Source organism: Panthera leo, chromosome D2 (assembly GCF_018350215.1).
Source record: "Panthera leo isolate Ple1 chromosome D2, P.leo_Ple1_pat1.1, whole genome shotgun sequence".
NCBI lineage: Eukaryota > Metazoa > Chordata > Mammalia > Carnivora > Felidae > Panthera > Panthera leo.
Window position 1 is genome coordinate 15,237,037 of NC_056689.1, and position 16,927 is coordinate 15,253,963.

A 16,927-nucleotide genomic window follows, 5' to 3' on the forward strand; every position below is an offset into this window, starting at 1 on the left:
CTCTCTTTGCAGAAGGATATCTTAAAATCGGATCTCATTATCTGCTCAGTGGCTGCCGTTCTGTCATTTGCCATCAGTGCCAGCACTGTGTTCCTGTCCTTGCGAGTACGTATCCCTTCGGCTTTATACTCCCCTGCCTCCTTATTCTCCCTAATAACAGAGCCGGCTGTGGGACTCCAGGGCATCGTCAGGGTAGTAGAGCCAGGAGAGGAAAACACAACACCAGCTGAGAGGTTTAAGGAACGTGGCTATTGTGCTGTGAAGAATTACGTCCCAGATGAGATTTGGTTCACCCTGCAGATTGGGTTCAAGTGTTTTATCCCTTGTCCTCCGGCATCTGGGGAGCCGTATTGTTTGCTAGAGTAACAGCGCATGTCCTAGAACCCCGCGGTGGTAAGACAGGCCCACGGCTCACTGCCAGGAGCAGGACTGAAGGCATTACCATATCAGGAGGGAGACCGAGGTCCCCAAGCCAGAAGGCGTTTGGGAACATGGTTTTCAGGTAGAGAAACAAAAGTGGAGAGCTCTAGGTGGGGATTCTGGCTTGAGGTTCCAACAGACAGTTACTGTCTCCATATAAAAGTATTACACACTTAGGAGCTCTCTTTCCAACAAGGAAAGTCTATTAGCTACGTTTGTCACTCTCCGCCTCTTCTTTTAAAAACAACAGTAACAAAATCTAAAGGGCAGAGTTCCCTTGGCCTCTGAACTTAGTAGGCCAGCTCTGCACCCCCTTCTTAGGGGCTCCCAATACAGGGTGGTTTTGTATGGGAGAAATTTTCAGAAACAAGCCCGGGGTTGCCTCTCTGTTCCGTTAGAGGGAAGAGGGGAAGGCCGGCAGTGTTACGTGATATTTCTGGACAGCCCTCCCCTGTCCTGCGAGGCTAAACCGTGACATTTGTCCTCTTGTATCACAGCCATTTCTCAGTGTCGTGCTGTTTGCCCTGGCTGGCTCGGTGGGGTTTGTGACCCATTACATGCTTCCTCAGCTCCGCAAGCACCATCCGTGGATGTGGATTTCACACCCCGTTCTTAAAAACAAAGAATATCAGCAGCGGGAAGTGAGAGGTCAGTAATCTATGCCTCGTTAAAAAAAACAAAACAAAACAAAAAACGATGTAGTGGAAGGTATCTTTTACAGCAGAGATTGTGTGCAACCAGTGTGAATGTGCTGAATGCCACAGGACTGCACACTTAAGGACCGTTACAGTGGCAGATGTTACATGATATCTGTTTTACCACAATAAAAAAAAAAAAGGAGAGCCTGTACCTTAGAGTATGCAGTATCGCCCCCAGAACAAGAAAGTTGAAGGGGAGTGAATCAGAACTGTGTTTTATAAAAATAGCAAGCGGTTGTTAGTAGTGGGGAAAATTAACTACCATTATTCAGACCTGAAGATTCCAGCTTAAGTTGACCCGGGACCAGGAAGAACATCACTTTACTGCCCTCCCATCCTCCACAAAGTGTTTGGGGTGGGAGTGGGGCAGGGATGTAGCCCAAACCTCTGAATCTTCAGGACCTCTGACCCCTTGAATTTTGCTTCCCTTGACCCACACCCGTACTTGATGCTCTCAGCTGTTCTCAGGGCTGTTTTCGGTCACGTGAAGTCATGCAACAGCCTGGTAATCGAGGCCGTGCCACCAGCTTCTAGATAAGAAGTCTCTCAGGAATTTCTCTCGTAGCTCTTCCCTTGCTCTGTGATCCCACAGATGGCGGAAGGATTGGATCCATCCCCATTTTCAGACACATTGAAGTTACAGGTCACAGACCGTAGCTGTCGTTTATAACTAGCTAGTGCTGGTAATTCTGCGCAGAACGTTGTAGCCCGTTGTAACGCCTCTGTTGTAGAGGGAGATATCTCATTGTCACCCTGTCCAGGCACAGGGGTATGTGAGCAGAGCCAAGACTGGCTGACCTGCAGGGATGCATCGGACTCCCCAGATTAGTTAGCAGTAACTTCGGTGGACTGGTATGACGAAGGGAAAGGGGGGCGAGACAATTTCAAAATGAAGAAGCGAAAAGAATCACTTCAGGTGCTGTCGAGAGCATTTCTTCAAGGAACATCTCTGGGCGGGTATGTGGAGCTGCCTTCATCTGAAACAGCCAGATCAGTAAAATTGTAGATTGTTTAGTGGAAAAATACGGCATCGAGGGTCTGCTGCGCATATAGGGTTTAGGGGGTGGAGAAGGGTCACCTGACCGCTCTGCCCTCAGAGACTTGCTTTTCTCAACATGCAACGGGGCAGCTAGCTTAAGGGTCAAGCTTAATATATTTGTGCTATACAGACACACACACACACACACACACACACACACACACACACATATATTTTAAATGTTCTGTTACATTCTAGGTTCTACTTAAATGCATAGTATTTTAAACCTGCATGGGCCATTTTTTTAAATTTATTTATTTTGGCGGGGGGAGAGCATGTGCACAAGTGGGGGAGGGGCAGAGAGAGAGGGGAGACACAGAATCCAAAGCAGGCTTCAGGCTCTGAGCTGTCAGCACAGAGCCTGACACGGGGCTTGAACTCATGAGCTGTGAGATCATGACCTGAGCCGAAGTCAGATGCCCAACTGACTGAGCCACCCAGGAGCCCCTTCATGACCTTTTCAGCACATGATTCAAGCCCAGGTAATGTGAACGTGTTTGTATGTTGATGTCTCCTCTTTGAGGGATGAGTGAGCAGGCGGGCCTGGGCGTCTGTCCTGTAATGGGGGGCTGGGGGTTCATGTCTGTTAGCACAGGCTCAGGCAGAAGCTCTGTGGCTGTTTCTCCCTTGCCTGCATGAGCTGTTTATAAGCCACCTGAAATCTAGCCAAGAGTAATAGATTTGACAAATTAGGCATATAATGAAGAACAGATTGCATTTCAAAATTACGTGTGTTAGAAGGAAAATCCAAATATTTAAAATATGATGGTATGAACTCGTTGAAAAGCTATTACTCATTTTGGTATCATCCAGATCCCGACTTTCCTTGCCTCTTCTTCCTGGCCTTCTGCCTTTTAGGTCTTTTGCTCTTTATGTCTCCTACTAACAAGAAAAAACATGCCCAGGAAATTCAGACCAACTGTATACCTTTTTTTTTTTTTAATGTTTATTTATTCTTGAGACAGAGACAGAGCGTGAACAGGGGAGGGGCAGAGAGAGAGGGAGACACAGAATCTGAAACAGGCTCCAGGCTCTGAGCTGTCAGCACAGAGCCCGACGCGGGGCTCAAACCCACGAACTGTGAGATCATGACCTGAGCCGAAGTCAGACGCCCAACTGACTGAGCCACCCAGGCGCCCCAAACTGTATACCTTTTAATGTGAAAACTGTGTTCAAATCTTCTCATTGGATCACAGAATACAATTACTGGAAGAGAAGGTCGAGCAGAGCAGGGCGGCAGGTCTGTGGCCTACCACTGGAGTCCCCTAATCCCACGGCAGACATCGCTGAGAACAAGCCTAAACCTGGGCCAGAGGCAGACACTGAATCGGCATGGGAGATGAGATGTATGTACTCTCCCCGTCTCAGAGTTTGTAGAATCCCGCCCCACCCTTTCCCTAGGAGGAAGCTGAAGCCCACAGACCTCAAGGGTCCCAGCAAATCTGTGGCCAGTGAGTGACCAGAAAGAACCCAGGGCATCTTACTCCAGTGGGGTGCTCTTTCTGCTCCCCCGTCAGCTCTCGGTCTAGCAGGCTGATCGTGTGCAGTTCGTATGCGGCCCTTAGACCACATGTTGCTGCCGTCATTGTTGCCCAGCAGGGCCACGTCGCTGTGGTAGGTCCTGCAAAATCCGACAGGCCGTAGTCTCATGCCAGTTCTGCAAAGCTTGCTTTCATCCCTGGATTGAGACAGACTCACCACACTGAATTCTGGGCCTTCTCATGGTTTCTCAAATACACCCCATTCTCTGACCGTCCCCCTTGCTGTTCCCTTTGCCTCTGATGCTTTTTCAAGCATCACTGGACTCGCGCCACTAACTCATCTTTCAGGTCTCTGTTTAAAAGTCAGTCCCTCCAGGAGCACCCTGGTGGCTCAGTTGGTTGAGCATCCGACTCTTGATTTTGGCTCAGGTCACGAGCTCACCGTTCGTGGGCTGGAGCCCCACATCAGGCTCAGCAGGAATTTCTCTTTCCTTCCATCTCTCTCTGCCCATCCTGCTCTCTCTCTCTCAAAACAAACAAACAACAAACTCAAAACTCAAACCCTCCAGAAGTCTTTCCCTTACCACCTGGAGTAGGACTAACTTCCTGACTGTGCCCGTGAACCGCCCTTTCCATAACATTCGCTGCAGTGACTGTGAGCGACATATCCACTTGCTCATGCTGGTCCTTCACTGCTCCCCGTGGTGCTGGGCACAGAAGTGTCTCTCCTGAACTGCACTGCACTGAGATGTCATCAGCCCTCTGTTTGCTAGAACAGACTTCAACCTTGCTGGGTATACTTTCTCTCAGTTTACTTTCCTTTCTGCATACCTCTGATACGTAATTTTACTTGCCATACAAAATTACTTGGAGATACAAAATAAATTTTGATACAAAATTCAGATTACGGCTCAAGTTGAGGCCTGTAGATTGAAATGTATTGTTTAGCCAATTCAGTTCTTTACTTTCGAGACTAATTTAAGTAAACTTTATCCCATACTAGTCCCAAGAAGATGTTTCACCAATATTGGAGCTAAAAGAATAAAGTTTTATCACTCATAGTACAGTTGAGCCATAGTGGTGATGTCGTTGTAACTGACATATTAATGGGTATGTAAGGTGGTTTTTTTCCTTCTCTATCCCCCACTAATCTAAGTGAATCATGCTGAAAATAACAAGATAACTAAGTAGACAGCACCACAGATGACATCATGTTAGTCAAGTATGGAGCTTCTAAGACCAAATGTTTAAGGAGCATTGTATTTTTAGAAAATAAAACAAATTATCCTGAATTATGATGGTAATTCCAGACAAATGACTTCATTGATAGGCCACTGTTGTAAAAGAGTCAGAAGTCGGATCTACTTGAAAACTTGTTTTATTGAATGTCACTAGATACCTATCTTTCAATAACTAATTTGAACATAAAGAGACTAAATGCTGCAATCAAAAGACATAGGGTGACAGAATGGATAAAAACAACAGCAAGACCCGTCTATCTGCTGCCTCCAGGAGACCCAGGTGAAAGACACCTGCAGATTGAAAGTGAGGGGGTGAAGAAACATCTGTCTTGTAGATGGATGTCAAAAGAAAGCCAGAGTAGCAATACCTACATTGGGCAGAATAGGCTTTAAAACAAAGACTGTAACAAGAGACAAAGAAGGACATTATATCACAATAAAGGGGACAATCCAACGGGAAGATGTAACAATTATAAATATTTACACGTCCAACCTAGGAGCACCCAACTGCATAAAAGAGTTAATAACAAACATAAAGGAACTAATCAGTAATAACACAATGATAGTAGGGTACTTCAACACCCTGCTTACAGCAAGGGACAGATCATTTAGATAGAACATCAACAAGGAAACAATGGTTTTGAACAACACGTTGGAGCAGATGGGTTTAACAGGTATTTTCAGAACATCCCATCCTAAACCAGCAGAATACACGTCCTTTTCAAGTGCACACAGAGCGTTCTCCAGAATAGATCATATATTAGCCCGCAAAACCAGCCTCAACAAATTAAGGAAGATTGAAGTCATACCATGCATCTTTTCTGACACAGCACCATACAACTATGAGTCAACCGCAAGAAATAATTTGGAAAGACCACAAATACATAGGGGTTAAATAACATGCTACAAAATAATGAATGGGTCAAGCAAATCAAAGAAGAAATTAAAAAGTACCTGGAAACAAATGAGAATGGAAACACAATGGTCCAAAACCTCTGAGATACAGCAAAAGTGGTTCTAAGAGGGAACTTTATAGCAATACAGGCCTATCTCAAGAAGCAAGAAAACTCTCTAATAAACAACATAACCTTACACCTGAAGGAGCTAGAAAAAGGACAACAAACAAAACTTAAAACAAGCAGAAGGAAGGAAATAAGATAAGAGCAGAAATAAATGATATCAAACTAAACACACACACACAATAGAGCAGGTCAGTGAAACTAGGAGCTGGTTCTCTGAAAACAAAAATCAATATAATTTACAATCTTCTAGCGAGACTTCTCATGAAAAAGAAGAAAGGACTCAAAGTCACAAATGAGGGAGGAAAAATAACAACCAATAATCACAGAAATACAAATGAAATAATAAGAGAATATTATGAAAAACTATGTACCAACAAATTGGACAACCTAGAAGAAATGGATACATTCCTAGAAACATAAAAACTACCAAAATTGAAACAGGAAGATAGAAAATTTGAACAGACCTATAACCAGCAAATAAATGGAATCAGTAATCAAAAAACTCCCAACAAGCAAAAGTCTAGGACCAGATGGCTTCACAAGTGAGTTCTACCAAACATTTAAAGAGGAGTTAATAACCATTCTCAAACTATTCCAAAAAGAGAAAAAGAAGGAAAACTTCCAAATTCATTCTATGAGGCCAGCATTACCCTGATACCAAAACTAGATAAAAAAAAGAGAACTGTAAGCCAATATCCCTGATGCACATACATGCAAAAATCCTCAACAAAATACCAGCAAACCAAATTCAACAATGCATTAAAGAAAACATTCACCATGGTTAAGTGGGATTTGTTCCAAAGTCGTTCAGTATTCGCAAATTGATCAATGTGTTACATCACATCAATAAGAGAAAGGATAAGAACCATGTGATCATTTCAATAGACACAGAAAAAGCATTTGACAAAGTACAACATCCATTCATGATAAAACCCTCAACAAAGTAGGTTTAGAGGGAACATAGCTCACTGTAATAAAGACCATTTATTAAAAAAACCACAGCTAATATCATCCTTAATGGATGGAACTGAGAGTTTTTTCCCCTAAGGTCAGGAACAAGACAAGGATGTCCACTCTTAACACTTTTATTCAGCATAGTACTGGAAGTCCTAGGCACAGCAATCAGATAACACAAAGAAATAAGAGGCATCCACGTCGGCAAGGAAGAAGTAAACTTTCACTATTTGCAGATGACATGATACTATATTCAGAAAACCAGAAAGACCCACCCACCCCCCAAAAAAACCTGCTAGAGCTGATAAACTAATTCAGTAAAGTTGCAATTATACAAAATCGGTGTATGGAAATCTGCCGTGTTCATATACACTAATGATGAAGCTGCAGAAAGAGAAATTAAGAAAAACAATCCCATTTACATCTGCACCAAAAATAATAAGATACCTGGGAATAAGCCTAACCAAAGAGGTGAAAGACCTGTACTCTGAAACTATAAAACACCGACGAAAGAAATTCAAGAGGACACAAAGAAATGGAAAGACATGCCATGCTCATGGATTGGGAGAACAAATATTGCTAAAATGTCTACATTACTCAAAGCAATCTACACATCTAATGCAATCCCTATCGAAATACCACCAGCATTTTCCACAGAACTTATAACAAATAAGTCTGAAACTTGTATGGAACCACAAAAGACCTCGAATAGCCAAAGCAACCTTGAAAAGGAAAAGCAAAGCTGGAGGCATCACAATTCTGGACTTCAAGTTATGTGACAAAGCTGTAATAATCAAAACAGTATGGCGCTGGCACAAAAACAGACACATAGATCACTAGAACAGAATAGAAAACCCAGAAATAAACCCATAATTGTATGGTCAATTAATCTTTGACAAAGCAGGAGAGAATATCAAATGGGAAAAAAGACAGTCTCTTCAACAAATGGTGTTGAGAAAACTGGACAGCTACATGCAAAAGGAAGAAACTGGACCGCTTTCTTACACCATACAGAAAAAATTAATTAAAAAGTGGATTAAATACCTACCTACATGTGGGACCTGAAATCATTAAAATCCTGGAAGAGAGCACAGGCAGTAACCTCTTTGACATCTGTCATAGGAACTTTTTCTCAGGCAAGAGAAACAAAAGCCAAACTAAACTATTGGGATCACATCAAAATAAAAAGCTTCTGCACAGTGAAAGAAACAATCAACAAAACTAAAAGGCAACCTACAGAATGGGAGAGGAGATTTGCAAATAACATATCTGATAAAGGGTTAGTATGCAAAATATGTATAGAACTTCTAAAACTCAACACCCCAAAACAGAATAATACAATTACAACATAGGCAAAAAACACGAACAGACATTTCTCCAAAGAAGACATCCAGGTGGCCAACAGACACATGAAAAGGTGCTCAACATCACTTATCATCAAGAAAATGCAAATCAAAACCACAGTGAGCTATCACTTCACACCTATCAGAATGGCTGAAATCAACAACTCAAGGGACAACTGGTGTTGGTAAGGATATGGAGAAAAAGAAACACTTGTGCACTGTTGGTGGGAATGCAGACTGGTACAGCCAATGTGGAAAACAGTGTGGAGTTCCCCCAAGTCACACTACTGGGTATTTATCCAAAGAATACAAAAACACGAATTCAAAGGGATACATGAACTCCTATGTTTATGTCAGCATTATTTACTGTAACCAAATTATGGAATCAGCCCAAGTATCTATCAATAGGTGAATGGAAATAGAAAGATGTTATATACACACACACACACACACACACACATACATGCCTATATATATATATATATATAGGCATGTATGTGTGTGTATATATATATAGATAAATAGATGCTATATCTATAGATACAGATATAGATAATGGAATTCATCCATAAAAAGGAATGAAATCTTGCCATTTGCGATGACATGGATGGATCTAGAGAGTATTTTGTTAAGTGAAATGCATCAGTCAGACGAAGGCAAATACCATGATTTCATTCATATGTGGAATTTAGGAAGCAAAACAAATGAGCAAAGGGGGAAAAAAGAGAGAGACAAGTTAAGAAACAGACTCTTAATGATGGAGAATAAACTGATGGCTACCAGAGGGGAGATGGGGGGTGGATAGGGGAAACAGGTGATGGGGATGAAGGAGGGCACTTGTTGTGATGAGCACAGGGTGATGTATGGAAGTGTTGAATCACTATATTGTATATCTGAAACTAATATAGCACTGTATGTTAACCAACCTGAATTAAAATAAAAATTAAATATGACAAAAAAATCGTTTTATCTAAGAACTTTCAAAAGGAATCGTGTCATTTAGGAAAGGAATAATGGAGTTGGGTCATAATTTCATATGGTCCTCCAAGAAGAAATTTCCCTAATATTATCATTCTTGGCTCTTAAGAGTTTAAGAAAAATTGAAGTACTCTGATTTGATGACCATACTCCTACTGGAAAAGTGGGTTTTAATGGGGTTTAAAGTGATTGAGATAGAGAATAATTCCATTATTGACATTCACTTGTTTATTCATTCAGAAAATGCTTATGAATATACTGTTCATTAAAAATAGAATTACTGGGGCACCTGCGTGGCTAAGTCAGTTAAGTGTCTGACTTCAGCTCAGGTCATGATCTCATAGTTTGTGAGTTCGAGCCCCGCATCAGACTCTGTGCTGACAGCTCGGAGCCTGGAGCCTGCTTTGGATTCTGTGTCTTCCTCTCTCTCTGCCCTTCCTTTGTTCATGCTCTGTCTCTGTCTCTCTCTCTCTCTCAAAAAATGAATAAACATTAAAAAATATTTTTAAAATAGAATTACTGAGTTCCTACCTGCCACCAAGCCTGTGAACCAGTGAGACAGGATGACGAAGATGTGGTTTCTGTCGTCAAAGAGTTTCTGACCTGTTAAGCAAACCTATGGCTGTGCCAGAATGGAAGAGCCATGACCGCTACATACACACTGATGTGGGGTCAACACTATGTGCAGCCTTGCAGGAAATTCAAGGAAGTAGAAAGCCCAGAGCCTAAGTGAAGGGGCTACAATTATTCATGGCTTACATTTTTCCAACTGCTTGGACATAATATATAAAATGGAAAAATGTATGAATTTTAGAACTAAATGTTGAATTAATCTCTGGTGCATAGTAGGTGTTCAATAACATTGGTTGAACGAACAGATGAATGATCAGTGCTCTGTAAATTCATCGAAAGAAGACTTCCCTGTAGGCTGACAGGAAAAAACCTTGTAAGGTAAAGGCTGGTTTGAAGGACTCGAGTGTACATGTGGATGGTAAACTATATACAAACAGGCTCATCCTTCTGCAAAAAAAATGGTTTCCTAAAAAGCTTAAGCTATAATTTTTGGATATACTAGAATAAATGGGCAAAAGATGATAGAAATTAGAAATTGTAAACACCACCAGTTGAGAACTTCACTGAAACTGTAATTTAAAAAAAAAAATTCACTCTAATGAAACTAATTCACGAACCAGTCCCTATTTTGTCATTCTTAAGTGAGACTTACTTTGCATTTTAGCAAATCTTGCCTGTCATTTGCAGATAGACTGGTTTCAACATGTGGGAGACCTGGTTCTGAGAGATGTTTCTTTTTCTAATGTATTTTGCATTTATAACAAGGTAATAACCTAAATTAAAAATCAAATAGTACAAGTTGTAATGAAAAGCAGCAGACTCTTGTCAACTTTTTGCCATGTCTGATTCTCCCTCTCCACGAAAAAGTCCTTTCTATCCTTTAGGTATTTCTTCTGGTCCTTACCATAATTCTTCGAAGTGAGGTGCATGTTCTCCTGTGTCTTGATATTTCAGATTTGCCTATCTACTGACTTCCTGTTCTGAATAAGGATTCCTCTCTTTTATCTTCCCTCGTACGTTAACATCTTCCCTTTCTCCTTCCTCACGGTATGGTTTTAATATTCTCTGAACAAATACTCAGGGTTTTGTTTTTCTACTAAGTCTATGGTTGTTCTATTGTTGTTCGCTTCTGGCCCAGTAGTATACCATGATTATCTTTCCTTTCTTGTTCACATTTCTATTTTCGTACTTGCTAACCTTTCCAATAGCTATGGAAAATGTCTCTCAGTTCAGTTTTCCCTTCAGGCAAACCTGCCAGGTGATCTACTGGTTCCCATCTCCCCAGACTCCCTCCCGGAACCTGCTCCAATTGTTCCTTGTTTACTCCCTCTTTGTGAATGAAGCAAATCCTTCAGTCACTTTAGGCGGCTTTGTATATCTCCAAGCATTTCCATTCTACTCTGTACTTTGTACTAATGGATAGTTAGTTTGTATTATGGAGCAACTAAGGAGGCAAACGCTTCTGTAAGAATTCCAAGGTAATGTCTCCTGTCGCCCAGCTTCTGCTGCTGCTGTTGGAAAGTCTGATGCCTTTCTGACCCCTCCCCCCGACCCCGGCCCTTTATATGTGACTGGATTTTCCCCTGCGGGAAGCTCTTGGAACATTAAGGAGGGAATTAAAGTGTCATGGCCCAGAGAATGGGGTCAGATTTTGGCTCTGTCACATATTAATTGTGCTTAACCATCATGATTCAATTTTGTCATTTATAATTGGGGGTTCCTACAAGAAAGATTTGTTGGGGGATGAAATGAATCAAGATAATAAGTATAGAATATTGGCATAGCCCTTGGCAGGCAGAATGCATTCAGTAAGTGCATACATCTCCTCCTCCTGTTCCCCAGAGTTAAATTCAATCATTGCACACCTTGCTTTGTGCCTCATTTCATCCATTGTGCTAGATGGCCGGTGGCCCTTTATCATTTGGATATATATGTTCAATGGTTTTGAAATTTTTGTCAATAGGTGATCGTACTGCCTGAATGACCTCGTTCACAGAATTTCCATGGTGATTAAATCAAGCCCAATAATCTATGTAAAAGTCCTTTGTGGCATGACAGGCATTGTTTGATTTCAAAACATAAAGGCTGTGTTGGGGTCTTTGGGAAGGTCTCGTCTTTGTATGCGTGACTAGGAGAGGCTATGGCTCTGGGAAGAAGAACGTATTTCTTACTTCTTCCTTTTTTGGCCCGCATAACAGGTTGCTAACATCAGGTGGTAGCGAGAGACCTGAAAAACCCTCCAAAGCCTCTTTAGTTCAAAGTGACTAAAATAGTTTGGAGCATGAACTGAACTAGTGTCAGCCGAGTACCAGTCCCCTTTGCTATGATGCTTGCGTAGGACGGTGCATGCATTGCAGCGAAATGGCTTAGAGCTGATGTGTCAAAAGATAGCCTGTCAGCTGGAAGCCTGCCTTATTAATTATTCCCTCTGTTGTTATTCTCCTCATGTACCTTCTCTTCCCCTCCTTTTCTTCCCCCCTCTGCCAGGCACTGCTTCATTTCACTCTCCCGCTCTGTTCTCCTTCTAGTCAACTGGGGAACTTCTCTCTCTGTGTCAGTCTGGAGGTGGCTGGAGTGGAACCAGGTTCACACTGCGGCAGCAGAAAAAGGAAGGTGGGATTCAGTTGCCTCTGCTCAAAGGGGAGCGAGGCTACAGGAGGCCTGGAGAAGCACAGGCCAGTGCTGGCCAGCCTCAAGAAGGAGAGGGTCTGGGGACAGAGCTCAGTGGTCAGCTGCCAACCTCAGCTTTCGAGCAAGCCACGGGGTGTTTACCCAAGTGCCCAGTGGGGTTCTTCTAGACTGCGGATACATCGAAAACAATGTGGAAATAAAACGAATGGCCAGTAATTGGAGAAGTGTAAAGAAAAAACAACCTAACACTAAAAATCAAGAGGTCTAAATATGCATGTGATGTATGCAGGACGGAATGTGGCAGCTTTGGGCTCTTGCGGCCGAGTGTGCATAGAAGCGCAGAATCAGGCCATTGGGAGGAGTGATGTTAGTTCTCAGCTGCAGTGGGTGAGGTCACTATGATGAGTGCTGACTTAGTCTCCCTGATATGCATGCACTGGGGTCTTATCTGAAGCGATTAACCCACAGAGTGCTCTATGATAGGAAAATATATGGAGATACCAGTGGAACAACGGAAATGGTGTTTTAAAGCGATCTTGGGGCGCCTGGGTGGCGCAGTCGGTTAAGCGTCCGACTTCAGCCAGGTCACGATCTCGCGGTCCGTGAGTTCGAGCCCCACGTCAGGCTCTGGGCTGATGGCTCGGAGCCTGGAGCCTGTTTCCGATTCTGTGTCTCCCTCTCTCTCTGCCCCTCCCCCGTTCATGCTCTCTCTCTGTCCCAAAAATAAATAAAAAACGTTGAAAAAAAAAAAAAAATTAAAGCGATCTTGTACCTTACGCATTCCTTACAAGTGCATACTCCTCGTAGGTTACTAGATCGCTTTAAAACATACAAATCACACTTCCCTTGGGGGAGAAATTACGATTTTGCAGATTAGACATTCACTGAGTACCTGCATTGTACTAGGCACTGTGTTTGGTGTTGAGAATGCAAAAATTAGTAAGAGCGTAATCCTTGCTTTTGACAAGATGGCTGTTCTAACAAGAAACATCTTCCCTCCTGTGCTCCTAGTGAGAACGTTTGAAAGTTGCTCTTAATGCTTTTCACATGAAAATTTTTGACCTAACCTCCTTCATGTGAAAAATTAATAAATGATTTCAATAGTGTTTTAGTTTTAAATACTATGATTTTATATTAGCAGAGGACCTTTCTATCAAGAGGAGAAAGCACATTATTGCATTGATTCTCCCGAGAGCCTCTCTATCCCTTTGAGGAGATGTGAAGGATGCATTTTTATTCCCACTGAATTAATGAAAAAAAAATCAGTGGGAAGTTTTGGGAAAATGAGCTAAACATTTTTAAAAATTGAGTTAGACTTTGTATCAAATTAAATTCCAGATGGATTAAAGATTAAAAAAAAATTTTTTTTTAAGGAGGAAAAGAAGAAAGAAAGAACCAGAATAGCACTGCAAGAAAATATAGGTCAAGTTATATAATCTTGGTTGGGAAGAGAAAAATAATTTTCCTAGCATGACCCCAAAGTCAAAAACCACTGAAGAAACCACAAAAAATTTTATTCTCTGAAAAATGTCAGTTTTAATATTCTGATTCCTGAATGTTGCTCTTTACTACCTTGTATTTCTTTGAGAGGTTTTACCAGGGTGTTGATCCTGGTAATAATTACTGAGTCATTCAAAAATAATGCTAGAACCTATCACAGGCCAGGGACTGTGCAGAATGTTGGGGGAAGCACTGGGTGGCAAGGCCTCACCATGGGGTGAACCTTCTGAGAGAAGAAGTGTACTATGGCCAGGAGTGAAACTCGAACCCCTGCACGGCAGGCATTGCCACACCACGGAAACCCCGGCCTCTCCTCAGACTCTGTCGTACTGGGTGTCTGCTTTAGTTAAATGAACTATGAATCAATTCATCGGTGATGTTGCCTGAATGTCCTGCGCGGCTCCTGTGGACAGCGTCCAGGGCTAAATGCCCAAGCATGCTGGAGAAAAACAGCCTCGCCCCCTGGCTGTAGTAGAGAGGTGGACATTCTTCCCACAGATTAATATACACGTACAGGGTTTGAAGTACAGCGAAGGGAAGGAGTATAAAGGGATCCTGAGCTAGATCTGAAAGACCAAGAAAGGCTTCTTTGAGGAGGCTGACATTTAATTGGAGGCTTGGAAGATAAAGAGGGGAGTTAACCCTTAAACTGGAGGAAGAGGGTTCCAGGCAGGAGAAGGGCCATGGGCACATCCTGTACTGACTAATGGGAACGGAAAAGTCACGAGGACCTTGGCTTTATCCTAAGCAGAATTACAGGGCTTTGAGCAACAGAGGAATGTGATTTGCTTTACGTTTAAGGATGATTACTTACCCTCTGCATGCTACTGGCTTTGGAAGCGAAGCCTTTTCTAGAGAATAAACCATGGCGTGTACATGATAGTGCTAAGGACTTTGCAATGTGAGGTTCGGCCCAGCAAGAAAGATGACAAGGAGAAGCCCTCGTAGGGAAAAGCGATCGCCTCTAATGAGGGGATGCCACCAGCCTGGACGTGGTGATTCCATTTTGCGGGGCGTCTCCGCCTTAGATGCCTCAGGGTGACGGGGCCGCTTGAACTGAGCGGCAGCCGTCTGGAAATGTTTGTGAACACGCCTGGCCCCTGTGAAGGCGAGAAGTCATGCATCCTTGCAGCCGAAGTGGCAATTCAAGGTTTGAACTGGAGGAAATTGTCTCCCTAAAGATAAAAACATCCCGAAGGTTTTTGATTCGCTTTTAATTATCGAGAAGGACTTCTTTTAGTAACGTAAGCTTCTAAATAAAACAACCTGAAAGGCCTTGGAGAAAATGTAAAGCACTCAATTGTAGTAAGTTGTATATAACTTGTAAATGGCGTAGTTTGCATTCTTTTCCTCACGGGCCTAATATTCCAGGGAAGAGAGAAATACTAATGCTCAAGGAAGGTCTTTTATGGTCTCTGTGCATATTCAGGGCATTGCCAAAGGACAGTTATAAAATACCATTGCAAAGATTTTCTTTCTCACTTGACTTTCTATGAATACTGAGGCATTTTGGGGCCCTAAGAAACATGTTTATCATGCTAGTGCATTTGTAAGCTTTGCCTTTCATTAGCTTTTCGTGGCCACCCCATAAGAAAAGATTCAGTGTCGTCTTTTAGAATTCAGAATTCTGGAATTACATTGCTGTTTTAGTTTCCTCCCGTGTAATTATTCTTCTTCCTTTCCGCTTCCCCTCCACTCCCAAACATAAACATTCAGTATGAGTTCGACTTGTCTGTTAAGAGTTTTCTACCATCTAGAGATTGTAACGTTTCGTTGGAATAAATTCCCAAGCTTGCTAGGAGGATAGAGATATGGAACATTTACGGGGAAATTGATTTTCTTTCAACATAAAGGATTAGCAGAAGCTGGAGTCAAAAGTTTGGAGTTGGTGATGCTGCTGTTATTCCTGTATGTTTATTGTAACCCCCTTTCCACGTCCTTCTCCACCCCCACTTTGGCTGGATGTCCTGACACCAGTCAGGGAAGCCGTGCCTTGGGATAAATCTTCACCTAGAATGTTTTCCCCTTAATGTACAGTACGTAAACCCGTGCTTGCTGGTGCGTGCAGACGGTATAAAGCACATCCTCTGGCCTCTCATCCAGAGATTCAGAATCGGTGGGTTGCCCGTGGGAAGAGCCGGGATATCTAGTCACATGCCTCAAAGCTGTGCCTGTGCTGTAGTTTCCACACACATCCCTCCCTTCCAGGTACCACAGAGGGTTAAATCTCACAGAATCAATACCTCTGCTCTCAAATATTTGGAAAGGCACGGATGGTAAATTCAGATCTTATTGGTGATTTCTGTACATGTTTTTTGAAATTCATTGCTTTGTGTGTTTCTGCGATGGAGAAATGAAAATTCTTATGGAAAACCCGTATTTGTTATCACTATCTGCCGTAAATCCTTGCAAGGACTGCAGTGACATTGTGTCCCTGCCCTCACATCAGCCCCACTCACTGGAAAACATCATGGTCTGATAGCAAATGTGACAAGCGTTTGAAAGCCTGGATCGCACTCCCCCATCCACATGGCACTGGCATTCTACAGTGACGAGCTGTAGATGTTTCTTTTAATTCAGATGTTTTTCTAACAGCCCTGCAGCATGAGGTTGGCTTGTATTTCCTTAATTTACATATTTTTGCAGGAATCTAGCTAAGGTTGTCATGTTTCTCTGAATTGGTGACAATTGTTGATAGAACTCTGTAAATGTATTTTTATAAGCAGGCTGAATTGAATTGCATTTGATGTGACGGCCCCAATCTGACACTGTTGACTTCATATAAATTGAGAAATCAGAAAAAATAATGTGCATAGAAGGAAACCTAAACGTACCCGATTGGACTTTAGGAGAGACTAAAATAGGAAATATTGCTTAATGTGTTATAGTTAGAAAGTTTTTGTTTTGTATTCAAAGAGTAATTCCAAGAGGCTGCTTTTTGTTTGACTTAACGATCCAGAGTTCCCTCGAACACTAAAAATGATAAGATAATAGGTGAACGTTTACAGAACCCTAAGCCGACGGAGGCATAGCGTCTACTCTTGACA

General features: G+C 42.3%; 1 protein-coding gene across 1 annotated transcript in view; it reads left to right on the forward strand.

Moving 5' to 3' along the window:
* PCNX2 (pecanex 2) overlaps nucleotides 1-16,927 on the forward strand; it is a 299,183-nt gene that overhangs the window by 148,749 nt on the left and 133,507 nt on the right. The window contains exons 18-19 of the mRNA XM_042908044.1: nucleotides 13-105; nucleotides 918-1,068. Coding sequence (XP_042763978.1) covers nucleotides 13-105; nucleotides 918-1,068 — 244 coding nt within the window. The remainder of the gene's footprint in view (nucleotides 1-12; nucleotides 106-917; nucleotides 1,069-16,927) is intronic.